Source organism: Primulina eburnea, unplaced genomic scaffold, assembly GCF_022965805.1.
Source record: "Primulina eburnea isolate SZY01 unplaced genomic scaffold, ASM2296580v1 ctg1415_ERROPOS3700000, whole genome shotgun sequence".
NCBI classification, from domain to species: Eukaryota; Viridiplantae; Streptophyta; class Magnoliopsida; order Lamiales; family Gesneriaceae; genus Primulina; species Primulina eburnea.
In genome coordinates, this window is record NW_027330943.1 from 39994 (window position 1) to 67070 (window position 27077).

A 27077-nucleotide genomic window follows, 5' to 3' on the forward strand; every position below is an offset into this window, starting at 1 on the left:
TATAAACGACTAAAAGATATTTATTAAAATAAAATAAATTTATATTAAATTGAGCAAAGTAACAATCAGTCATCGTCCAAAAGCACCCGAATGACGCATAAATATTCTATTTAGAGGATATATTTCTTCCGGTACTTTCTCTATAAAGATTTTCTTTCATGAATCGCAGAAACTCTGCAACCTTTCGCTTTATGTATTTGTCGCATGTCATGCGTAGTCGTGAATATGATAGTCCTATTCCTATTGATATCGTATTTGATAATAATCCTTTTACACTTCCATCCATGCCATTGCATAATTCTCATCGTCCGAGACGTTTTCGGTGAGGAGAACCATTAGATGTTCTAGATGGCATTCTGTGTTTTCTTTATCTGATTCGCACGTTTCAGCTTTACGGCCCTGTATTATATGTAGTTTGGTTTTGGCAGAGACAACATATGAAGCATGTATCTCGAATCCTCGATTACATACATTACTGGCGAAAAATAAGACTTTCCATTTGCAGATGTTTTGTTAAATCTACAGCAGCAGCAGGAGTCTTATTCTTGAACTAGCTACATCGTAGGGAAGGCGGTCTTAAAGAGAAACCTGGACTCAACATCTACCATGCCACATTCCACGGTCTAAGATCTTGTTTTTCCCGTGCAAAGAATCTCACATATTTCGGTAAGTGTTTAGTTTTTAAAAATTAATTCCAAACATGAACTCCAGTTTCCAGTGTATATATGTGACGGCACGCCTTAAAACAGAAACTCACATTGAATTAACACTGAAGCTCGAACATTTGGAAAAAAGTGAATTCGACAATGGTGTGATAAATTTTTTTGGAGTTAACAGATGACTGACTAAACAACCAACTTAAGCAAACATGGAAGTCATTTCCCATTTGTCACAAGAATATAATCACAATGATGAAATGCAATGGACATTTCTGGATAGTTGAGTAACCATCATAGTAAAATCTCAATCATGCTACAAATGAAAAGCTCGAAAAAATCTTGATAAAAAAGATGATCCATAAAGTCTCTAGGGGTTCATTTCAATGTGCCTTGACCACCAAACATATGAAATGTGCTCTGACAAGCACTTGAAATAACATATACTTTCAGCAGTATCTCTGATGAATGTCTATGTTTTTACGCATAGTTAAGTCGGAAGATGTCATTCAACACATAATAGCTGCCCTGAGGTGTTGGCATCAAATGGAACATCTGGAAAACAAGTAAACAAGGTGCCATTAATAAAACTTGTGACATAATAGGTGTACAAGTAGAAAAGACTGCATTCTAAAAATGTTTGCAGAACATCACTCTAAATAGAACAGCACAAGATAAAAATTTCTCTTTAAAAAACACTTCTTTTCGATACAGAATTCGGCACATTAACATTCTCACTCCATTTTATAAATTATTCCATGTTGGTTAACTGGATATGTATATTAGGAAATGAGGTGAACAAAAAGCTCAACTCTGATGTTCACATTAGCATTTAGCACAACAATACCTTCCACTTCTCTGTTCTCTCACAGCAGTCTACTACATCATACCAGAAGGGGAATTAAAAGCTTGGTTCTTTGCGTGGAATCAAAATATTTTTTCTACTTGATAATTAAAAAAATTCAACATAATTTGAGGCGTAAGTAAGACTACTGTGAGAGGCACACACAACCATCAAACCCTGATGCTTATAATTAGAAGCACACACAAATGAAGTGTTCTTAGTCCGCTGGCTTCTCCCACCAATTGCATAGATATCAGAAGAAAATTTCATTAAAATTCATATGATCTGTACTTCGAAACAATTGAATCATCAAAAAATTCACCTCAAATTCACCATCAATACATATTTGAGGCGTGCTAAAAATGAATAATGAGCATTCAAAAACACAATCAAATATAATCTATCCCATCATAATTTCTGAGAGCTACGTTCAATCTACCAAACCAGAAACCTAGTAAAAATTAATACACTATTCGACACATATTTAGCACAAACAGAACATATCCCAATAAAATAAATCAAATTAACACAAAATATGCTCCACGCTCCAATAAATTCAATCCATCGAACCCCAAAATCAATACCAAGTCACGTATACATCGAGAGGGACACATCCAATCCAAAACCAACATTCAATCAAAACCCAAGAAGTCCAAAAAGATATTTTTAAAAAAAACTTGCCTGGCTAAACTTGAGCTTATGCTGCTCCCCAGCGAGCTGCAGGTTACCGGAGACGAAAACAAGCATCCCGCCGGCGGGACCGGAAGGCTGGCAATCGACGGTGGTGATCTGATGCTGGCACTGCTGGAACGGCAAACTGGTAAGCTTGCTAACAATGTTTTGGGCACCCTGGAATTTCTGGCCCTCGAAAGTCAGCATCGACGCATCTTGGTAAAGGCCAGCCAGCCCGGCCCTATTCGCATCGAATGCACTGTAGTAGTGTTCGACAAACGCCTTCGACAAGTTTTCCGGATCCATCGATTGAATTTTTGAATTCGCGCTTCCGATGATCGGTTCTTACCACGCGCTTGCTGCTGACGCCGCCGATAATCGGTGACGAAGATATATCCTGATTCGACGCAGGCAGAGGAGACGAGGTGTTTTTAAGCTAATGCTTGAGGGTAAAATTGTCAACAAAATTTGTAGCGTGTGTATTAATCTGGACTTGGATATGCAGCCCATGGTCCAAAATATCAATTAGGCCCAAAAACACCCGAAAGGTGCGTGAACATCCATACCACATCGAGGAAATATTTATATTTCTTGCGGTATTTTTTAGTTATTAGGAATTCGTTTTAGGCCAATCTATAACATCATTGTGTGAAGATGATTTAGGCTAGTTTTATACGCAAGTCACAAAATTTGCCAGCCAAACCAAAAAGAGTAGCTAAAAACAGAGAGAATTCCATTCTTCCGTATTACGGTCTAATTTTGTACACGCTAAATACAGAAAAGCTTTCGAATATCAACTCTTTTATTCAACCCCAAAAATACACTTTGTACAAGCTCTCTCTCTAATTTTGTTACATTGAGTTGACCTAAACTAAACAATATAAAACAAAATGAAACTCCAAACCTGCATACTTCACTGATAAAGAATGATCATTGATCCATCTTTGCAGGTAATAAAACTTTTCCTGACTGCAAAGACGACGATAAGAAATTATCACATCGCTTTCATCTTAATATACACCGATCGACCCCATCAAAGTCTTCCTCGGATGCTAAGAATCTTGATCTTTATATACATTCTCTTATAACCAAAGACAACAAATGAGCAAAAATTTACCTGGAAAAAGAAGAGATCAATGCATATAGTCAACACTGGATCAAAGTTCTCGTTACTGACTACATGATCATCTGGTTAAATGGTAATTAATACTTACAATTGGGAAAAATGTACAGCCGGTTCACGATCCATTGTGCCTCAAAGAGCAGCTCTGGTACTTGTGTTATCACAAGCATCAACATGAAAGTTTTAGGTATTCTCATCAGTCACTGTGTGAAAGAATCTTGAAACTTCTCGATACAGTTGCTCCGCCTCAAACGGTTTCGAGACGTAACCGTCCATTCCACACTTCACACATTCTTCACTTGTAGCGTGAATGACATCTGCAGTCATGGCCAAGATGGGAACATGCCAGTTTGAGACATTTTGATAAGCTTCAACCACAACTTCTCCACTTCGAATTCTGTTGTTGATGCTAGACTCGATGTCCCTAATTCTCTTGGTAGCTTCAAACCTGCGAGTCATCAAATAAGACCTAAAAATTACCCCACCTAGCTCGTTTCTAAGCAGACATTTACAATTGGCACTAGATTACGCATAACATATGTCAAAAGAATTGAACGACTGTTGTACCAAAAGCTATAACTAGTAAAAACAATAGATTTCAAAACTTTTCGATTATACAACAGTACAAACAACATACAACACAGGACGGATTTAAGGGTTACTAACTTTTATGAACGTCTTTAAAAAGTAGCGAATGTGAGTTATATGTGAGTTACTACAAAGGAATGCTATACTATACAAGGCGCAGATAGAAACCATGAACGCAATAACAAATACATTGATAAGTATTGAATCTATTACTTATTAATGGTGTGAAGATTACTTACCCATCCATTTCCGGCATTTGAATGTCCATGAAACATGCATCAATTTGATGGGGTGGAGTTAACAAAGAGATAGCCTCTTTCCCTCTTTCTGCATTAACTACATCAGCCCCATACTTCTTGAGAGCACCAGCCTGCCACTCTTAGGTTCACCAGATTGTCATCCACAACCAATATTTTTCGACCATGAAGGAGATTTCTAAGAGACATCATATGAAGTTCTCCATTGCGATAATTTCCTCGGTTCCCAACACCCATTGCACGTTGTAAGTATGCAGCCAGCATACTTGCTCTCAGAGGCTTTGTGACAACAAATGGAGTTGGAACACCAGAAGCTGAAGAACTGGATCGGGAAGAACTTACAGAATTGGACAAAAGCAACATTCTAGGAATAACCATCAAGTTCATCGTTCTCACACTGTTGGAAAATAGAGCCGACATGCCTGAATCTTCACCCCAGATTTCCTCTTCGATCAAAATCATGTTTAAGGTTTTCTTTCTTGAACTTAAGCTGGATAAACCAAGATTCAGATTCGGTACTAATTCAACTTGGATTCCGAGTCGCTCAACGTGATATTTGGAGACTTTAGCTCGCACAGGATTGGGATCCACTAGCAGAGCCCTCGTCCCATGGAATTCCGGAGAAATAGAGGCCGTTTCATTGTTCACTTGCTGGTTCATCTGGTCATTGAAACTGGAGCAGCCATTGGTAAAAACAGCTGTGAAAGTAAAGGTTGACCCTATCTCTGGCGAGCTCGCCAACCCGATTTCACCTTTCATCAGGTGGACCAAGCACTTGCTAATGCTTAAACCAATGCCAGTGCCACCATGTGTCCGAGTGATAGAAGGGCCAACTTGCATGAAGGGGTTAAACACTCGGGACTGTGCTTCCACAGGGATCCCATGACCTGTGTCCTCAACGGACACAATTATATGTACTTGGTCGGCAGAAGACGATGATGCAGAAGAGGCAGGTAGTCCCTCTTGATTGAATGTCCTAAACCCGGCCCAGCTTTGTCTTCTATCGACTACAGGCAACCCACTCAAAGTGCTGTCTGTCTCCTCTTCCAATTCGGCCACTTCTTCGACAAGATGTACCGTCACAAATATGTGTCCTCTATCAGTGAACTGCAAATAGAGAAATCATCAGTTGAAATGCACATTTATAGGTGGCGAATTTCGAGTAACATGTACATGCATAAACACTTACTTTGATAGAGTTGCCAACCAAGTTTGTAACAATCTGACGAAATCTTCCAGGATCGCCAACAAGTGTGGCGGGGACCTTACTAGAGACATAAACTGCCAACTGTTTTTGCAATTGTATAAAGAAAGTGGATTAGAAGTTAAAGGGATTCAAACAGGTGTACCATAGTAAAAGAAGAAACATAGGAACAGGAAACCAAATGCATACCTCGACCTTTTTATCTTGAGATTTTCCAGAAAGCGATAAAACGCCGTCCAGAATACCCCTTAAATCAAAGCAAACTGCTTCAAGCTCGAGTTTACCAGATTCAATCTTTGCTTGGTCCAAGACCTCATTTATGAGTGAAACTAAAGCTTTTCCACTCTCTCGAGCAGTTCTAACATAATCTTGTTGAGTTTCATCTAACTCTGTATCCATAAGCATATGCAGCATTCCTGGGAAAACAAGTCACACAAACACGATCAGAATACTTCAGATATGATTTAATAAATTGACCAATAAAAGAAAGAATAAGTGTACTCACCAAGAACACCATTCATTGGGGTTCTGATTTCATGGGAAACAGTAGCAAGAAACTGCACAAGAATACAAATCATTCATATGCACAAGGACCACATTTAGACATGAGATAAAAGGGCTATAAAAAAAACAACGTTAAAAATCAGTACCTGTGACTTTGCAACATCAGCTGCCTCGGCACGTTTTTTAAGCTCCATCATCTTATGATAATCATCCTCCACTTTCGCTATCCGATTCATTGTAGCATGGAATATGTGCCCCACAAGAAAAGAAATTATAAGGATGCCAACAGATGTAGTTGTTGCAACCCAAGGCCAAGGTGGCTTTTGTTTGAATCTGCATTGATTGATTTTCTTTTAACCGATTTAGACCAAGTATTGACCACAACCAAAAGTAAATACAGTTCAGGGGCAGATAACTGGGAGAGCCAAGGAGTGAACGGCTCTCCTCGGGATAGTTTTTAATAAAACATTATGAGAATCTTTTTTAAAAGTTCTAGTTTTGCCCCCGAGAAACACATTCAGTTGCTCCCCACATCCCGTTACTATCCCACTTTCTCGAATTTCAGAATCCACCATTGGCTTACTTATGAATTCTACAAAGAAACAGAGTACAAAAATTTGGAAATCAGAGAAAAATTACAAAGACACAAGGAGCTAAAGTCACCTGCAATGCATCTCATGCTTTCTAAATGGATCTCCAAAGTTAAGACCACTGACATGATGTATCCCATCGGACGAGGCAATCGAACCATACATGCTGATAGGGTGTGAGAAATTAGTAGTATCATACACATTTACTAGGATAGTTTGCTTACTAGCAAGCTGCTGGAGCAGTTTTTCCACCAGCGATTCAATATCGAAGATACCACCGAGATACCTGTAGGAGAAGGGGAAATATTAAGACGGGTCTCCCATTCAACCTCGTCTATTTTCAAGTAAAAAATAAACCGGACCAAAAGCTACTTCAAGACTACAGAATTTGAAGTCAGACAGCATACCCAGCAATCGCTTGAATCCTTTCAGCATAAGCTACACTTGGGGGGAGATCTCTTTTGTAGACAGCGAAAGTTAGTATTACTCCAAGGCGGTTTGTTTTAAGTAATCTAAATGGAGCAGTGAGAACCCCTTTTCCTGATTCTCTTGCTCGTAACACATTCTCACGATCTTCCTGTTAGCACATAAATTTTAGTTGCAAGGTATTATTTCTTCTTAGTCACACATCTCGATTGAGGTGGATAACATCATAAAAAATATAGGTGACATTTAATCACGTGACAAAGGTGGATAAGGTAACCAAAAACAATTCCCACCATTCTAATTCATGTCATGCTCGTGGAATGCTTCAGTTTCCTTGTATATAATGTAGAACAGAGAAACCATATTGGAAAAATAATGGGTCACAAAAAAAAGTTACCTCTCCTGACAGCATATCAACAGAGATTACATGAGCAACAGTATCTTGTGCGAAGATCACAGGCACGTATTCCTCCTGTACAGGTGACGGCTCAAGGTCTGCCGGATCATACTCATCTTCATGTACCGGGGTCTGCACCACTTTATCCATCCTCTTAATAGTCCAACCTTGTAGTTTCTCAAATTGTTCTCTTTCAGAGTGCCGCACCCTCACAGCATATGCTACTCCACTGGTAAGAGGTCTCTCAAACGCTGTTCTTTCAGTATACCTCTCAAATGTTCTCTGCAAGGTTTTGAAGTCAACAATTTGCGTTAATGCAACAGAGATAAAGATAAATAAATAAATAAGTAGGTACACGAATCTTGCTCTATATGCAAAACATGTGTCACTCAAACAGATAAATTTTACGTAGTATTCTTATCACAATCTTACTAATCATTTACTTTGACAGAATACATGAGAAAACTCCTGAGTGTTGTGGAATTTAACAGAATAATAATTCCATATTTGATAGCTAATAACATTGTACAAGATATGTGGATCCGAATCTCCATAAATTTACGAAAAAAGGTTTCTTAATCAACCAATAAATTTATCCACACAAGAGAGCAAAGTTAGACAATTCAATTTAGTAACATCTATTTATGATTATTTCTGGAACGTTATACAAGATCACAACACTGACCACTTGGTCAAGCTTTTAGAAACACGAATAAATAAGAAAATTCAAGGTTCACCTGATCGATGGCAGACGGGCTTTTGTCATGATGAAAAATCGAAATCATAACAGACATTGCCTGTATATGATTCATGCTAACATTAAATTGATCTTGCAACATCCTAGCCCTCTCATCACACATACTGGCAAGAGTCTCTTTCCTTTTCTCCGCAGCTTGTAAGTTCATATACCAAAACACCGAAAAAGATACTATAATCCCAACTACTATCCATGCAATCAAAAGTCGCCTCCACCAATTCTTCCTCACTTTCCGGGACCCAATAAACTGTGAATAATGATGGTGGATCTTACACCCACACACTGAAATATGCCCCCATAATTTCATCCATATTTGCCCCCTATCACCGAGAAAACCAGCCTTTGTGGTCATAATTCCTCCATTACTAAACCAATTCAGAGAAATTAGAGATAGAAACCAACAGCATAGCAACAAAAGAAGATGGCCCACCTTCAAGCCAAATCCAATAACATAGAATAAATTCATCTAACACCCTGAATATAGCTGCCTCAAACAGTGCCAAATTGAGGTAGCATCTTAATTTCTTTAAATCTTTGTTAAATCTCGCTACTAATTACTCATCAAATCTGCAGAAGATGTCTATTTAGAACTCCACCATAAAAAAATTCTACTCTTCGATACTTTTATGCGAGAAAAAAATCCAACAACCTCCAAAATCAGTGAAACAGAATGACTGATAAGAAGTTCCACGGATGATGCTATCTTATCCACCTAAATTGCGTTAAACTAGCAGCTCAAAGACCAGGTCTCGAGGAAGATAAGAAAATTCCCAAACACCCCACCAGACAAAGAATCAAGGAATACCCAAGATTCCAACTTTCCGAAGTACAAAACAGAATTTTAATTTCTATCCCTTCAGGTACCAACCCAAAACCTCACCCTGTGAGATGCTCCAAAACAAACTAAGCAAAGATTCTCTAGAAATAGCAGTTATATCAAGAACACGCATGGAAGCATATCTTAGCAAGGACAACCACCACCACCCCCCACCCCAAGTCCCCAACAAAGAATATGACAGCAAAAAATCTTGTTTCTAAGATGGTGTCCTTAAAATCTTGGGAAAAAAAATATAACTAATCAAACAGGTAGGATTACGGGGTTTTATTAGTTTGACTCCCAAATGAACCAACTTTTGGAGTTCTAGACAGCAGCCGAGGCAAATAATTTGTTTGAGAGATTAATGATTGCTGCAGTAAATAATGTTCCCACTACGAGAAAAGAAAGAGTAGAAAGGCAGCTAATGAGAGGAAAAAAATGATTCATAAGGTCACTGTTCTACAAGAATCTTGAAAGCAAGATGAGGGTGGTGGTAGAAATGTCTGCTAGCAAAGGTCCATTATCTCTATCAGCATTTCATCCCATCCATCCAACCCAGAGAAAATAAATCCAAGAAAGATCATTTTTTAATACTTTATTATAATATTTACTCGAATGCAAGAATAAACTAGTACAAAGAACAGGTAACAATTAAAAAAAATTAAAAATCAAAGAGGGCAGAAAAGGTATATTTCCACTCACGAAAAAAAAAAAAAAACCATCAGTGCTTTTGCCTACTTTATTTTGTGTTCACATCCACTAGACAAGCCCTACACGCCAAGAAGTAAACTCAATCGTCCTTCGTATATCAAATGTTCAATGTCATCACTAACCTTCGCGCGCGCACACAAAATATCATATCATAGGTGGCCACAGATATTTTTATTTATTTCTCCATTTTTTTAATCCAAATAAAACTTTTTATCATCTGTGTTCTTTCTCATAAATTTTGGAGTGCAACTGGAGTGCCTATCTGCAAGCTGGAAATGGGAGGATAAAGAAATAAAGCAAGAAAAGAAAAGTTGGATGGAAACTGAGGAGGCCCCATGATGGGTACCTTCGAGGTGTTATTATGTTTTGCTTTGCGCCATTTATTTGGAATTTTAAGTGCTGTTTAGCTAGAGGATTCCAGCACTTAAATTAATTTAATTAATCATTTATAATGCACATGATTAAAAAAATCTTTCTTTTTATATTGAATAATAGACATCAAAATATCTTTCTTAAAAAAAAAAAAAAAATCTTTCCAAAGCTTTTAGGATCTCAAGTTACTAAAAAATTATAGCTAATAGTTACTATATAACTCTAATATTTTAAATCGTATGTCAATTCAATCATAACATTTTTGTAATTCGCAACAAGCCCACTCACAACAATTTTTAAATAGAATTGAACTTGTAATCATATCAATTATAAGATCGATGGTATGTAGTTTTATAATTGAAAAAAATGATGTTTGGATAAATTATTAAAACCGTGTTTTACTATTTTATAATTGACATGATGTATCGTAGGAAAAGTGTTGAATTATAGAGTTTTACCATGGAGACAATGCCATCTTCGGGTTAAAAAAAATATACTTCAAATTTGGAACCTTTAGGCAATACAAATTGACTTTCGTGGTGCAGGGCATGGTTGTACCCAACAAACCTATTCTATGATTGGTATAGCCTTTGTCCTCTTCATTATTATATTAATAATAATAACCCAAAAAAAAAAAAAAAGAAACAAAGAAAGCTACTTATTCACAAAAAAGACAAAACAACTGAGGTTACCCCATGTAAGAAAGTTGACAATTGATAGGCCCGTATTAAATTTTGATTATACCAGCGGGCCACATATTAAATAAATAATGGGTAAATTTGTCGTAGAAATTGTTCCAATGTTTCCAATTTTTTCATTTTATAATATACCTTTTCATAGCCTAACATCTCCAAATATTTCTTATTTTTTTTCCCGATGTAATACAAGAAAATTTTCGCATTTTCTTTTTAGTTTAATACACAAAGAATAAGTGTAAGAATTTCGTAGCAAAAATTTGATGAAAATGTTCGAAAACGTGTAAAATTGGCCTCTCATTGAAATACTTAATAAAGAAGTGATTCGGCCATTCCTACACCCACTCTCTTTAATTTGGAGTTACGGGCTTTGAAAGCGATGGCCCGCGTCAGCGCACTACTTATTTGGGCTGGACCAATGTTAGATGCCTCTAAACCGTTATGGGCTTTTTATGACACGTGTTTGGATTATTTGGGAATGAGATAATTTTTGGAGCATCTATCTCATCGCCACGTGGGGAATGATAACATTATTCATCACTTTTATATTAATATATCCTAAAAAAAAGAAGCAAAAACAAATGATAAATAACTCGTTCGATCTCCTATAATAATAGGGAGGATAAGATAGTAATAAAAGAAACAAGTCAAAAATTTATATGAGACGGGCTTATATGTCATATTTTGTAAGATATATATCTTATTTGGGTTATCCATAAAAAAATATTATTTTTTATGCTAAGAGATATTATTTTTTATTGTGAATATCTGTAGGGTTGAAATGTCTCACAGATAAAGATTCGTGAGACAATATCTCAAAAAACATACTCAAAAAACAACACATGAATTATATAATACTTACTCCACTTGGATCGATATATATATATATATATATATATATATATATATAAATATATATATATATATATATATATATATATATATATAAAATACGTGTGTGTGTGTTCTTTCAGATTGAATAATATAACAAATAGTATAAAAAGGTTTGATCAACTTATAAAAACATATACTTGTCGATATGTTAGGTTAGGCCGATTGGTATTTTAGTTTGGAAAGCCGAATGGTTAAATTTGCTTATGTCATGTTAGGCTTAGGACAATGCATATAAATTCAAGATTAGGACATTGTACCTGACACTTTCTAAGCTTTGACATGAGCCCATAAAGTACGAAAATAATGTTTAATCATGTCTGAATTCAAAGAATTCCTACTTATTCAATGATCCACCCCAAAATCAATACCCCATATCGCCGGCAATATGTTTTTTAAGTCACAGCCTTCATTGTGGAAAAGTATTCCAATAGAAACTTTATTAATCAATGAAGAAAAGGAGAGGGGAGACAAAAGGATATACAAATTGATTGCATTAATTTTCTAGTGCGCTAGAGCCTAGCAGTTAGGCAAACATATAGCATGTTACTTGTTTAATAAATTTGACTAAGTGAATTAGAACACTTGAAATTGAAGAATTAAATTCAAGAAAGAGAGCGAGTACAATATAATTACGGTCTTTTGTAGCATCATTAACTATTTAAATTTGTTTAGAAATGAATTTTTTTTTTCTGAAACATAAACTTGACACCTTTTGTCAACAAGGATCGAAATTTCCAAAGGCTTGTCAGGAGTTTGATCCCGTAACCACTCACCCAGAAACTCACGCAAGTGATCCTTGAATTTTCCTAGCTCAAGAAACCGAAACAAGAACAAAGGGTTGTAAGAAATTGTCTTCGGGTTGTTTAGGTAATCAAAAAGGTGTATATGATCAGACGAAGACTTGTAGTTCATCTGACACAAAAATCTCAAATTTAAGATAAGTCGAGACTAATTATAACAGACGAGGACTTGTAGTTCATCTGACACAAAAATCTCAAATTTAAGATAAGTCGAGACTAATTATAACAGATCTCTGTTGATGAGAGAGGTTGGGAGGTGTATGTTCTTGTTGCAACCACTTTCTGTTCATCCTACATCACACTTCAACAACCGGTTGCTTTCTTTCTTGTTTATTTATTTTTGGAAATAAAGATCTATAGTTTTGTGTATGTGGAGTTAATTAGGATTTTATTATATTTTTTGTTTAGAATTTTTGCCACGTAAATTATAATTAAACGGCCTTTCTTTTTTTTTTTTTTTTTTTTTGGCAGATTAAACGGCCTTTCTTCCATTGTAAAAATCACATCAATGGTAAATCTCTAATCAAATAATTTTTTTTTTGAAATATTTTTTAGTCTTATCTATTGGTATTAAATGAACTAAACGTGAAGGATACCTTGTCCTAATGTTAAAAGGTCGGGTTTCAAGGATCCTAGAGATATTGGGTTCAATTTTCACTGGCTGTGTGAGATATTTAATTAGAAGATATAAGATATTTTAAACATTGATCCCAAGTAATAAATTTTCCAGAAAAAAATTGTGAACCCACTTGGACCTGGTCGGAAATCTGAATGCCCACCCGTTGTTGATTTGTTTTCGGTTGGTGCTGCCTCCGGAGGGATTCTGAACTGAAAGTGAGGTTGTTTATTTGCTCAAACAATATCAGAATTTTATTAATTGATTCCGACCAAACAACGGTTGAAAAGAAATCTATAGACATTAAACAAACACGTCTACCTACATTTTAAATAATTCGTCAAATTATCAATTTTTACTTTATTAATGAAATAATATATAAAAGACCATGCATTACTATATATAAATTTTATATTTAATAATTATATGATTGTGGATTTTATTGGACTTGAAAATGTTGGATAATGTAAATTGATCGGTTAAATTTTTTGTTATTAAACTTTAATGTATCTAATAAGTTATGAATTTTGCATAACATTAATAATTATTTTCCTCTTAACAAGTAGATCAAACAGCTGTACGCAATTAACATAATGTAATTACTAATGGAAAATTTTCTTTTGTCAACTTCTGTCTAATTGTTACCGGATCACACTGGCTATGATTAATTTATTTAAAATATAATAGAAAATGCAATACAATATTTATATAAGATCGGAAATATTACATTATTAACTGATCAAATGTAACGCATGTACTTTATGCATAAATACATGTACAAAATTTATATATATTGATCAATAGACCAAACAGACATGTTAAAAATTATATATGTTAGACGTGTCTATTCGATTTAGTCTTATGTGAAAAATAATATGAAAATGAATATATTTTCATAAGTCTCATTGAGATATAATAGCTCAAATAAAATTTTATTTCAACATATGGAATATTATATTCATACGTACATATATATGGGCAAAAATTTGTGTGAGACGGTCTCACGGGTCTTATTTGTGAGACGGATCTCTTATTTTGGTTATCCACGAAAAAATATTATTTTTTATCCGTGAGACAGTCATACATGAGACCATATATATATATATATATATATATATATATATATATATATATATATATATATATATATATATATATATATATTATCAAGACTGATGGACCTAAAGTAAATAAATTTGGCATAATTTTTTTTTTAAAAATAAACTAAAAAATACCCCACTCGATTTACATTTTTATTTAACAAACAATTTAAAAACATATTTAAAAAAAAGGACAAAAACTTGTGTGACACGATCTCACGGGTCGTATTTGTAAGACGGATCTCTTATTTGGGTCACCCATGAAAAAGTATTATTTTTTATGCTAAGAGTATTACTTTTTATTGTGAATATGGGTAAGATTGACTCGTCTCACAGATTATGATCCGTGAGACGGTCTCAAATGAGACCACTCTAAAAAAATTAACTTATTTATAACAACGGGGTAGTTGGTGAAAAATCCTGAATCAAAACATTTCTTTGAGTCAACTCCCTACCCACAAAATTGTGGTACTATGTCATACAAAATGTGGTACACTTCATGTGGAAATGTGGTACTAAAATAGTAGTACCCAAGAACTGAACAAAAAAAAAATCGATGGCTGGAGACTGAAGGCCAATTTCTCGTATAACAAACCTATCTTATTGAATTCTCAAAAACTTTTAAATTATTAAAAATATTTATTTATGTTTTTATACTTGCAAATTTTTATCACTTCTAGTAAAAAGATTGAAAAAAATTAATTTTAAAATAACAAAATTAGCATTTTTATAATATCATTCAAATTTTACACATATCCAATGAGGCCTGGGATGGCAATGGGACGACAAGGGATGGGGGCAGGTTTCTTATCACCGTTTCCGAATTTCATTCTCGTCTCGATCTCCGTTTTTCCTGAACTTGAAACGTCACTCCTATCACTGTTTCAAAAATATTGATGAGATTAGATGGGGGCCAGTTTGGACGAATCAAAATTTATTATTATCTCAATATTATTATTATTTCCGGGGTGAGTTCGAGGATTAAGATAATATACTCATAACCGTTTCGAATTATTTGGAAGATTTTTTAAAATCTTTGAACTCGAACTCGGAAAAACTGGGATCCTCATCATTGTTTTATAGTTTTCTTGCAAAACTTCGAACTCGAGAGAAAAATTGTTCTCTCTAACCGAAGGGGACAACCATTAGAAGTTTGGATGGGCTCGAGCCCAGCTAACACCCACGATAATATATATATATATATATATATATATATATATATATATATATATATATATATATATATATATATTTATTCAATTGTTTCATGTTGAGAATTCTCAACTCGTGTCTAAGTGATTTAAATTGAGTGCATTTTATTAAATTCAATATACGATTTAATTTAATTATACAACTCGATACATTAATTGAATAAAATATCATTGAAAATTCGTTAGGTTAAATGCTAAATCTTGAAGTTTAATTTCAAAAATTAATTTTTCTTAAAGCTTATTTTTTCACGCCAAAATATTGATATAATTTCCGTAATTTTATATCATGTATTTTTATTATTAAATATTTTAAAACATCTACTATTGGATTCATTTGATATGTTATAAATATTTATAAATGGATTTTTCCTTATAAAAAATTATTGATTTTGTGTTAAAAATATCAATTTTATTTGTATGTATAGATCGAATTGACTAAGACGATCTAAATTTGAATGTGGAAAATAATATGTCAAACGAAATTTAATTACGTATGAGTAATATTAAAAAGAGGGAGACTTAATAAACAGATTACATTAAAGTATAACCTGTTACACAATTTGTTTTTTTGGAAATTTAATTACGTATGAGTAATATTAAAAAGAGGGAGACTTAATAAACAGATTACATTAAAGTATAACCTGTTACACAATTTGTTTTTTTTTGGAAAAAAGCAATTTAAAAATATTTTTTATTGGCCAGAGGGTTTCTCAAATTTAGTAAAATTGAATGCTTAGTTTTTACAACACATTCCATCGGAGAATATAAATTAAAGTCAAAAAAGTGTGTGAGATATTTTTATGGGTCGTATTTTATGAGACGGATATTTTATTTAGATTATTCATGAAAAAATATTACTTTTTGTATTAAAATAATTAATTTTTATTTTAAAGTAATTTTCTTGCTGATGAGTTTGGTGATTGGAATGACCAATAACAGAATGCCACGTCAAGAAAACACGCGTTTGACCCAATGGCAAGATAGGCGGTGACTCTTTCGTGGAGGGACTGAATTCTTCTTCCTGATAAATACCTGCTGCGTCAAATCGTAGTGCCAAAAAGAAAAAAATAAAAATAAAAATAAAGAGATCGGTTCTATTTGCCCTTTCGCCGGAGATATATCACTTGCAATATCTGCGGCAATTTTTGTTTCGAGCTTCTTGTAGCAACCGATCTCGTGAATCATGGTACGAATTCGTCGTATTTTTACTCTATTTTGCGGTCTTTATGGTTAACGTCTCCTTTTTGTTAGATTTTGAGTTTTGATTGGGATTTTCTCTATGTTTCTTGATTTTTCATTTTTTTTCCTCTGTTTCATAATCTAGGTGACGATTTTGAATATTTGTGATTTTATATTGTATTCTTAATGTTTAGCGACAATGTAGTTCGTGCAGCCTTTAGCGTTGATGATAGAGTTCCTTTATTTTTCTATTCATTTTTGATGAATTTATTGTGGGCATCAGATCATAGCTGAAACTTTTACCTTCTCATAGATCTCCTTAGGAAGCTGGTTGTTTTTTCTTCGTAGGCGTTTGCTTTTTCTTTTGTTCTTCTTTGCATTGCTCTAATTTTTCGTTTGCGTTTTCTGATGATGACTCAACGTAGCTTTCTGACTTTATTTGTTGATCTGATTTTTGTTTTGAAATTATAGATTGTTGGTTTATCCGGTATGTTGTATGTCGGTGTCTGCATTGTACCTTATTGATGAGAAATACCATTTCATGATCATAGTATTTGCATTTTATTTTGCGCTAGCACGCGCCACAATTGTCTTCACTTTTCTTTTCATTGTTCGATTAGGATTTTTTTATTTACTGACTGAAGTTTGTAATCCGTGCCTGTTATTTGTTTTCCCTCTCTGGATATATTTTTATGAGTACGTTCTTATGCAGACAACTTCAAGGAGGCTTGCCGACAGGAAGATAGAGAGGTTTGACAAGAATATTACCAAGCGTGGTGCAGTCTCTGAGACTAGCACAAAGAAGGGAAACAACTACCCTGTTGGCCCTATCTTGCTGGGGTTTTTCGTTTTCGTTGTTATTGGATCATGTAAACTTCCCTTATCCTTTCCCATTTACTTACGTCTCAGACTATCATTGATTTGTTGATGCAACTATATGACCTTTTTAAAGTAATTTTCTTGCTGATGAGTTTGGTGATTTAACACTGAATATCATCTAGATCATGGAAGTATAATTCTTGTGAGCGAAAGTTGTGTTCTCAAATTAAGGATACACTGATGTTCCTAGTGATGTAGTGTCAAGACTCCTGACTACAAATTTTAGAGAAATCGATGCAAGGTTTTGATGATATCAATCATGTCATATGTGTTCAAGAAAGCATTTTATCCAAAAAATTGATTTGTTTCACCATTCTCTCACATTTCTGGAGTTTGATGTGATCCTGGCAATTGTTAACATTTAGAAAATGCAGTTTCATCTTAATTCTAAATAAAGGTAGACATGTGACTATATGAGAAAACTTGGATTTCTTGTTTCATCTGTAATAAACATTCGTTCTTTTGTTACTTTGCTACTGTCTTATATATCAAACGTATGACCCTTTTGGTCTTGCTTGTGTATTTGCAGCGCTGTTTCAGATAATCAGGACGGCAACAAGTGGAGGGATGGCTTAATCACAGTCAATATTTTTGGCTCCTAGAACGTGGTGACAGTTTGTTTCTTCGGTGTTTTTGTCGTGGTTACTTCCGAGTGTGTAGATGACGAACCTTTTCTATGTTACAGTGTACTTTCTCCATTATCATCAAATTTAAGCCCTTTAATAATCACTATGTTATGAGTATATTCTCTCCAAAATGTTCAAATTTAAAATTCTATGGATAAATATTATAATGCAGAGATTGCTGGATCGAGTAAAATGATAATGGTGGATTAAAGGTTTTCATCCTCGGTTGGAGGATATTTATATATGTATGCATGCACGTTATAATAGCTCAGCAGAAACTCTGAAATTTATATATACTTGCGCGCACACCATAATAAACCAGTAAGAAGTTGTGAAAGATAAAAGATAAGTACTCGATAGAGAAGTGAGGTTAAGTTTTATCTAGTCTAGATTATTTTCAAGGGAAATAGCATCCATTCATTAACCATTGAAACATTCAAATCTAGAATGTATTATAACAAAGGAAAATGTTCCACAATTGCTAGGCGTAGGTGTTTCATGATAGGATTTTGAGACTCTTTTTACCGTGAGAAAACGCAATTTCGAGACGGAAATAGCAGAGCGACGGATTATTTCATCCTACCCCTGCAGGCAGTGCCTGCAGGGGTACATCCAAGGGCCAGAATTTTTTCTGGTCCAATTTTATTTTTTTTTATTTTTTTTTTCCCCATGAGGTGGAATCTCAACCACTCATATGGGGTGTGGGCACTGCCCACACACCCATAATCGAACTAACCCAGAGCGACCGGATTTAAAACCGGCCTCTAATTATAAAAGTCAACAATTTGAAGTCCCATTGAGCACTTGAACTTGTGTTTATCAGCTGCTTTCATCTGTTCCCAGTCATTGATTGTGTATCTTTCTTCCGGTACGGTGCCAAAAAAACCTTTTGCTTTTTAACATTAATAAACCATGAATTACCTCTGAATAAAACTAAGCTGCTCTCGGGACCAACAGTTTTATGGAACACGTGAAATCCAGAGTTTTCTTCAAACCTAAAATCAGTTCGCAAGAGAGGAACCCATTAAATTTTAGTCTTTATGTCATCAATATAGGATATCAGTTTTCAAATTTCAATATATGATATCAGATGATTTTTAATGGTGTTTGGATAAGAGGAAATTTTTTTGATAGGATAATAAGAGGAAAATTTCGACCAACTCAAAGTAAAAAAATGTAAAAAGTGGAAGGCATTTTCATCAAGAAAAGAAATTTACTCCTAGTACATGGAGGAACCAAATATGACAGATAAATTGTTGGGAGAAAATGTATAATGATTATTTGGTCAAAGCGTCAAGCTATAGAAACACAAATACAACATCCGACGTACAAGAAGATTTGAAGATACAAGTAATGATATAGACCTCGTACGGCTGCCATAAGAAGAAATCTCAGCTGTCGAGCGTACAGCATACATATTTGAGATCTAGCTACCATTTAAATGCGGTAAATTTAGATCCAGTCCAAAGGAAAATCAAGCCAATGCCGTCAAACAAGGGTGAAATGCAGTACCACAAGCAATCCATTGCTTCTTCCTCCCGCGTGGCAGCACACAGCCAGGCACCTTGAGCCATTCCCTGCTTGACAAATCATAGGAAACAAGCCTATTCATTTGTCTTGATCTCAGTGATAACATGAGCAAGCCCTTGTTACCCAGACAAGTCATTCTAACGTGCTTCCCATAAAACTCCAAGCACCATATGTTTGGCATTCTGTCGACCTCCTTCCACAAAAGAGTCATCTTTTGCAGCTCCCAAATGCAGACACATGTGGCGGCATTTTTAGTCAGCAGCCCTACGAGCATGATCCTCCCTCCACATTCAGCTAATGTATGATCGCTAAGATGTGGAGGACCTGGGATTAGAAACTGTTTCCAGATCCCAGTGTCCATGTTGTAGGACACAAGCCCTTCAGGGTCTGAGCGCATGAAGTAGAGCGTTCTATCAACGGAGACTGCTTGAGACCTGAAATTCAGTGAAAGTGGAAGTTTGATATTCGAGGGCATGATTCCGGGACGAGTCCAGTGGTTTTTTGTCGAGTCGTAGACTTCGTATTCCCCCTCACAACCAACCCAAATGATCTTATATCCTGAGTCTGCAGATCTGCCGTTCAAAGTCATCCCAACTGCTACACGAGACCACACCTTAACGGACCTAGCAGGCAACTCCTTGAAGGATCTTGTCAAGGGATTGCAAATATAGAAGCTCCGGTGGCCTATATCGAGGAAACATACGAGGCCACCTGCTGATGCCACTGGCAACACAATCAATTTTGTTGGCAAGGCAGGCACAGTTGGATGGTGCCACTTCTTTGATAATGGATCATACATGGCTCCAGTATTGACATTTTCATGAGTGATGGTATAAAACCAAGGTTGAGCTTGCTCGACTTGAGCACATTGATGGGAAAAACTTTGAGAAGTCAGCAATGAATTCCACTTTTGGCAAACCGAACGGAAACGGAAAAAAGTTGCAATTGGAAGTCTTGAAATCACAACTTCAAAGAGATCCTCCGGAAATTCTTTCCAGATGGTTTGTTCCATGCTTTCAGCGGAGCTTGTCATGGCAGTTGCTTTCCCTCGATTGCGTTCCTTACGTGGTTTTTTTGTGGGTGGAGGTTTTCCAGGTTCCATCATCTTCAAGTTTTCAGATTTACCAGCAGTCATAGTTAGATTATAGCAACCGTCTTCCAAAGAACTACCATCTAGATTGAAAAAACACCATCTGCAGAGCAACTGAAGTATCTTGAGATGCTTAATGTCAAAAGACAAGGATAAATTTTATTCTAATAGAAGCAAAAAACAAGAATTAAGGAAACAATAACTAAAAACACTGCATACCAACAGAATTGTCATTTCCGAAAGCAAAGACATTCCAGAGACCACACAAGGACATCTAAAGTTTAAACAGAAGGCTGCGTATGCAATTTAACATTTACACATTAAAATTGTTTGTGCATGTAATTATATCTTATATATCTCATAACAAAAATCAGTCAGCACAGCTGATGAACATAATCAAAAGGCAGATAAAAAGTAAAGGTAAAATAAAATAGTCAAGATAATCAACATCTAAGATGAATTGGTTAGTGATGATACTTTGCAAGGGACTTGTAATATAGCATCAAAATGATTACATAAAACTTTGAAGTATTAATTGCACATCAATGAAAGTTAGTTCTTTCAATGCAAGGATATGTCGATCAAACTTGTTTGGGACAAGAGTGAAAGCTTTCAGACATCCTGGGCACATGCCTCTAATGAAGTCCAGATTGCTTTAAGGTAGAAAAGTATCATTGCAAGAAGTTTTGACATCAATACAATATATCAATTTAAAAATCCCCTTTTACAAGAAAAAAGATCTTGAATCCTGGAAATAAAACTGTCATTTCGGCCGAGGTATGGCCAGATAGATTCGACAAAAAATGAGTTGAGGCTAATAAATTCGTGAGCTGAATTGTGTAAGGGCCTGAATATTTAGCCAGATTAAAATATGGTATGTGTTCGAATGGGAACAAGCTCAGGCAGTTAAAAGTCTGTCCCAATGTAGAAGCTCTTTTGGATTCCAAAAACTGAAAGCATGTTCGATTCTATGTCTCTATGTTTCTTAGGAAATTTTGAGCACCTAAATCTCATTAGCTAGGAATATATGATTTTGTGTGATTGTTAATTTTATGTATTGGCATTAGATTTAGCTTTGCCCCAAAGAATTAGCTTTATCAATGGGGTGAGTTCTGCTAACCCAAAACTCAGTTCACAGCGCCCAATTGACAGGCCAGCCTGAATAATAACCAAAACTCGGTCTACATAGCATAAATGACAAGCCTACCTGCAAAATAAAAATGTATAGCTGCTTAATCTAGCTAGATTATGTGATCTACGTTCCATTGGACATATTGAAAAACAGTTGAGATGAGTGACTAGAACCCGTAAATTTACACAGAGCTATTATCATTGAGTGTTGTCCCTGCAAGATTAAGCTGTGTTTGTCTTCACATTTGAAATCACAGCAAATATACAACCCCAGAGTCCCAGACCTCCACTTCACCAGGAAAACATTTCTTCCTATTAAAGCATGCACTGATCTACAATTCCCTTAGTATATGAAGATACATGAGTGAACATTTGGTTTAAGATATAAGTCAGTAACCAAAACACGTATTCAACTTATGCATTAAATACTAAGTTAAACAGATGATTCCATACAGATATATTTGGTAAAAGGCATGGGACGGTCTCTAACTTGACAAAAAAATTGGACGTGCTGCAGCTTTCAATATCAGTTTTAAGCAAAAAATTCTCTTTACATACCTAAAAGTAATTTCTCTAGATTGCACTAAAAAGTGCAGAATATTTCAAAATTTCGTGTATGTACGACAATTCTAACATCTACATCCATACGTATTTAAGTCAAATTTTACATTTTTTCAACAAAAAATAATTTCACCCCAACTCTCTCGTTTTTTTTTTGGGACACGGAACTTTGCCCCCACCAAAACATTAAACCCAGTAAATCAGAAGCTACACACAATTAAAAAAAATGAAATCTTGAAACACGCAAAATCGGCGCCCGTCAAAACATATACAACAAGCAGCAACAATCATCAAGAAACCAGGTAAAAATCCTAAGCAAACACCCAAAAATCACAGACCTGAAGGGATGCTGCTGAAGCGAAGCCTGAGGTCGAGCCTGGAAGTGAAGGAAGTAATTCGAAGGAACCGCGGTAGGGGGCGGAGAACCGTAGAGCTCTAAAACCTCTTGTAATTGTCCAATAAGTTGCCTTAGCATGGCCACCCCTTCCATCATCCCATGACCAGAGCCCTCCCCACCCTCAACCCCTCCCCCACCCCGTCCATTATCTCTCTCTCTCTCTCTCTATCTATAGCTTGTGAGTATCTATATTTAGCTGTGTAGTATCTATATTTCGTCGACGGGAGGTTTCCTTTTGTTTTTATTGTTATTAATTCGGCGAATCATAATTCGCCACGTATCTGACCATATACGTTTGATGAGTAGATTGACCGTGTACGCCAACTTTCCTCTTGTTGTTGCCCAAATTACCCCTAACTACGTATATTGATTTATTTTTAATACAAATTTTAGTGATTGGTTTGATTTCAGGTAAAAACTTGTATGACACTGTCTCACAGGTCGTATTTTGTGAGACAGATCTCTTATTTGGAGTATCCATGAAAAAATATTATTTTTTATGCTAAGAGTATTACTTTTTATTGTGAATATCGGTAGGATTGACCTGTCTCTCAGATTAAGATCCGTGAGACGGTCTCACATGAGTCTCACTCTTTAAGTTAATATCAAATTATATTTTATAATTTTATCAGATTATTATGTAGATTAAATTCATAGCTTGATATATTAATTTGTTTCAGTATAAAAGTTTGTTGTTAGCTAGTATAGATTTAGGTATTTTACGAACTTCTTATTAATTATCAAATAAAATAATGTAGATCTTAAATATTTGATGTATTTGAAAATTTTTGAATCTGAAATGAATCTTAAAATATGGGTCCATTTCGAAAATAGTAGGACGGGTTAACTTTGTCCATATTACAATAATAAATTATATTTTTCATAGATGAACCAAATAGAAAAACCAAAATAATAACTTAGACTCCATTCGATTAGCACATTAAGTACTTGAATGTAGAGTAGAGTAGGTGCATCCGTAAAATTGGTAATTACTAGAAGCAGTTTTCTAAAAAGCAAGAATTAAACACAATTAAATGTAAATTATAATTATTAAACATGATATTTTAATTTTTAGATGTTGAGGTAACTTTTTACATATGTGTAAAAGTTAACTTTAACATTTACATATTTGATAATATAATTTTTTTTAAATGCCTAATTAAAATATTTGAATAAGATGTCAAATAATATTGCATATGTTATAATATATTTAGTTTGCTTAATCAAAATTGATATGATATGATAAATTACTATTCTCTCATTTTCAATAATAAATAAATATAAATAAAAAGAAATGAATGAACTATAACATTATAAATTCACATTCAATGATTTTTTTTATTGAAATGAGATAAATAATCAATGATTTGATTGATGTGAGATAAATAATCAACATATAAAATTATAAGATTAATTACATAAATAATCTAGCAAAAAGTGTAAAAGATATAAAACTCTCTAAAAATATTAATAAGCTAAGACATCATTCAGCTTTTTAGAAACGAAACACATTGAACTCTTATATAAGAAACATGATGTCTAAAATACTAGAATATCTATATATGGTGTTTTTGGTTTATTTTTTACGGAGTGATGTGTATATAAGTTTGATATATTGCAAGCTCACGATAAAGACCTATATGAGCATCAACAAGGCGATGTTCGTCTATCGATGCAATGAAAAAAACACATACACACTATCGATGTATATATATAGATATATAGATAGATGAACCAGTATACAAAATTTAAATGTGTGATGCCTTTAGATCGATTTGTCAGTAAGAAAACGATGGTTCAGGCTTGCACAAAAGTCTAAAAACAAAATATTGAATGCAATGTGTGATGACCCCGTAATCAAAAGGTAGGGACCCAGTCATATATTGAATGAAATGAGACTTTTACTATTTCTATTAATTAATTATTCATTTATTTAAATTTTGATTTATTAACTTTAGATTTTATTAAATTTAGACTTAAAATATAAGAATCTTAGGGGTGATCCAATAATATAATAATGTTTAAAATTTAAACTGGCTCAAGGGTAAAAAGGAAAAACAAACAAGAATCCGCTCAGCCTCAGGAAATTGATAAGAAATTTTGTTTGGTCCACCCACCCTTCTCTTTGATGGCCAATGATGAAATTAATTTTCGCTTTAATCACATCAACGGCCACAATTCAACACTCAAGCGAACGATCAACGGTTGGATTACTTCTCCTTCGCAGGCCTTTCCCCCCTCTACCTTCTTTCCACGTAAAACGACATGATTGTTCAACGCCTCTCGGATTTTCCCTTTTTCCCGATTAAATAATGTAATTACATGAAATTTGGACTTTTGTACATTTTTTTTCAAAAACAAAATTAATTGTGCTTTAAATCAACGGTACCATCAAATTAAATTTCACAAAAATTAATATGAGATAACGTCATTTTTATGAGATATATGTTCTTTAAATTTATAGATTAAAAAATTCAATGGATTCTACGGTAAAGATCTAGTACAACATGACTTATAAGTTACAACTAGTAGTTCGTAATCCAGTATGAATTTTTTGCTTAAAACTTTTCACAAATCAATAAAATTATACATTTTAGGAATTAAGTACTAGCAGTGAGTATTTCTTACAAATTTGATAAAATAAAATCCATATATTTACAAACAATATCTTAATTTATTCCAAATACCGAGATTTGAGGGAAAAAAGTCATAATTAGTCTTTCACTTCAGTTAGATTTTTTATTTTTATTTTTGGTAAAATACCGATTCGTTTAGTTTTGAAATGTAATTTTCAATAGAAATGAGATTAATTCATATGTGGTAGACCCTGAATGGCGAAGTTATCTCTTGTTTGGTTTGGATCGGAAAAGTTGTTTGAATGGTGTCTCTTTTTGGTAGTGGTTCGATACAAATTTTTCAAAATTAGAAGCTTGCTTCATCTTTTAAACATCTAGTAGGTCAATAATATTGCTCCAAGATTCAGAAATATCGAAAGCAACATGAAATATAATATTGATCAAGAAATACAAAAATAGCAAAAAATTCAGCCATACTTCCGTGCATGCTGAATAAACTTCGAGCTAATGCAATAGCTTGTAGCCTATCTAAATCACATGTGACAAAATTACATCTAACAAAGTGTCGTTAAAGAAAATCGAACTCGTGAACATTGATCAAATTTTCGTATACTCCATAACTCGTAGACTCTTTTAAATTCCCTAAAATCCATTATCAAATAACGTAACGCGTGCATAACCCAACCCGCTATTGGCAACATCATTGCTATGTATCGTCGCCTGTACATCACGAAACAGATTTAGTATTTTCTATTTTTTGACTGAAAATAGCATTTTATCCGAAATTTGGGAATTAAAGCTATAAAAAAATAAAGTGTAAGGTAATAAAGATATAAAGGTGAATAAAATGATTGCGTTTTCACGAAAACCAATGTAAAGAATTAGATGGCTGGGTGATGATTTAGTGCGTGTCTAAGCCCAATACTAATCATAATGTGTCATGATTATAATCGTCATCATCGTTCAAACTGTAATAGATCACTTGTTCTTTTACGTGTGCATCCTTTTACTGATTTGACTGTCGTAATTTCGCTTTATTGAATTCAAGACTACACCCCCCACCCCCCACCACCACATTCTTACTCCATTCTTGATTTATTCTGCATTTTGAATTTAGTTTTTGGGAAACATTCAAATTAACCGAATATTATTCATTTTTTTTTATTTTTTTATAACAAACTAATCGGATTGAGATTGTGTTATTATGAGTGTAGAATTCACTTAATATCGTAATGAACAGCTCAATTTGAGTTTAAAGTTCGAGAGGAATCTTCATTTTTAAAATGTTGATTTCATAATTTGTTTTGGTGGATGTCTTAATTATTTATCTGGAGGATGTGATTTTGTTTTTTTGTTTTTTACGATATTAGAGATTTAGAATTTGATATACTAGTGAGAGGTACTTGTCTTTTTGTAGAATTGTTCGTACATATATACAGTGGAATTTTTATAAATTAATAATGTTGGGATCATGAAATTTATTAATTTATGAAGATATTAAATTGATAATTTATTATTTTAAAAAATATTTTTTATTAGACGAACATACAAATTATTGTGTTCGTACTGTTGTTATTATTGTCTAGATTTTTTGAATTAACGCGAACATTAAAATTTATTATATATATTTACACGAAAGACAAAAACTGTGTGAGACGGTCTCACGAGTCATGTTTTATGAGACATATCTCTTATTTTGGTCATCCATGAAAAAATATTAATTTTATGCTCAGATTATTACTTTTTATATTGAATATCGATATGGTTGACCCGTCTCACAAATAAATATTCGTGAGACCGTCTCACAAAAGACCTACTCTTAGAAACAAAAACTTGTGCGAGACGGTTTCACGGTTCGTATTTTGTGAGACAAA

General features: G+C 34.2%; 4 protein-coding genes across 6 annotated transcripts; 1 reads left to right on the top strand and 3 right to left on the bottom strand.

The window, feature by feature from the left end:
• Window positions 1-858: 858 nt before the first annotated feature.
• Window positions 859-2595, bottom strand: LOC140820735 (nuclear transport factor 2B-like). The gene is made up of 2 exons (XM_073181058.1): window positions 2182-2595; window positions 859-1211 (listed from the first exon to the last, which is right to left on the bottom strand). The coding sequence occupies exons 1-2, from the start codon at window positions 2476-2478 to the stop codon at window positions 1137-1139; spliced, it is 372 nt and encodes a 123-aa protein (XP_073037159.1). The 5' UTR covers window positions 2479-2595; the 3' UTR covers window positions 859-1136.
• A 361-nt stretch (window positions 2596-2956) lies between these two features.
• Window positions 2957-9463, bottom strand: LOC140820733 (histidine kinase 3-like). Its single transcript, XM_073181055.1, is given in 12 exon segments — window positions 2957-3289; window positions 3387-3743; window positions 4123-4253; window positions 4255-5247; window positions 5330-5428; window positions 5534-5760; window positions 5850-5901; window positions 5995-6181; window positions 6512-6724; window positions 6846-7015; window positions 7262-7543; window positions 7999-9463. Coding segments are annotated over 11 exon segments (3105 nt in total). The 5' UTR covers window positions 8485-9463; the 3' UTR covers window positions 2957-3289; window positions 3387-3478.
• A 6789-nt stretch (window positions 9464-16252) lies between these two features.
• On the top strand, window positions 16253-18012 carry LOC140820740 (uncharacterized). The gene is made up of 3 exons (XM_073181079.1): window positions 16253-16420; window positions 17126-17282; window positions 17822-18012. Exons 1-3 carry the CDS (start codon window positions 16418-16420, stop codon window positions 17866-17868), a joined length of 207 nt encoding a protein of 68 aa, XP_073037180.1. The 5' UTR covers window positions 16253-16417; the 3' UTR covers window positions 17869-18012.
• Window positions 18013-19171: 1159 nt separating this feature from the next.
• On the bottom strand, window positions 19172-22781 carry LOC140820729 (F-box only protein 6-like). 3 transcript variants are annotated; one of them, XM_073181050.1, is made up of 2 exons: window positions 22569-22781; window positions 19172-20641 (listed from the first exon to the last, which is right to left on the bottom strand). In XM_073181050.1, the coding sequence occupies exons 1-2, from the start codon at window positions 22721-22723 to the stop codon at window positions 19393-19395; spliced, it is 1404 nt and encodes a 467-aa protein (XP_073037151.1). In that variant the 5' UTR covers window positions 22724-22781; the 3' UTR covers window positions 19172-19392. The 3 variants fall into 3 exon arrangements, with proteins under 3 accessions (XP_073037151.1, XP_073037152.1, XP_073037153.1); XM_073181051.1 differs by having other exon boundaries at window positions 19172-20652; window positions 22569-22703; XM_073181052.1 differs by having other exon boundaries at window positions 19172-20661; window positions 22569-22702.
• Window positions 22782-27077: the final 4296 nt, after the last annotated feature.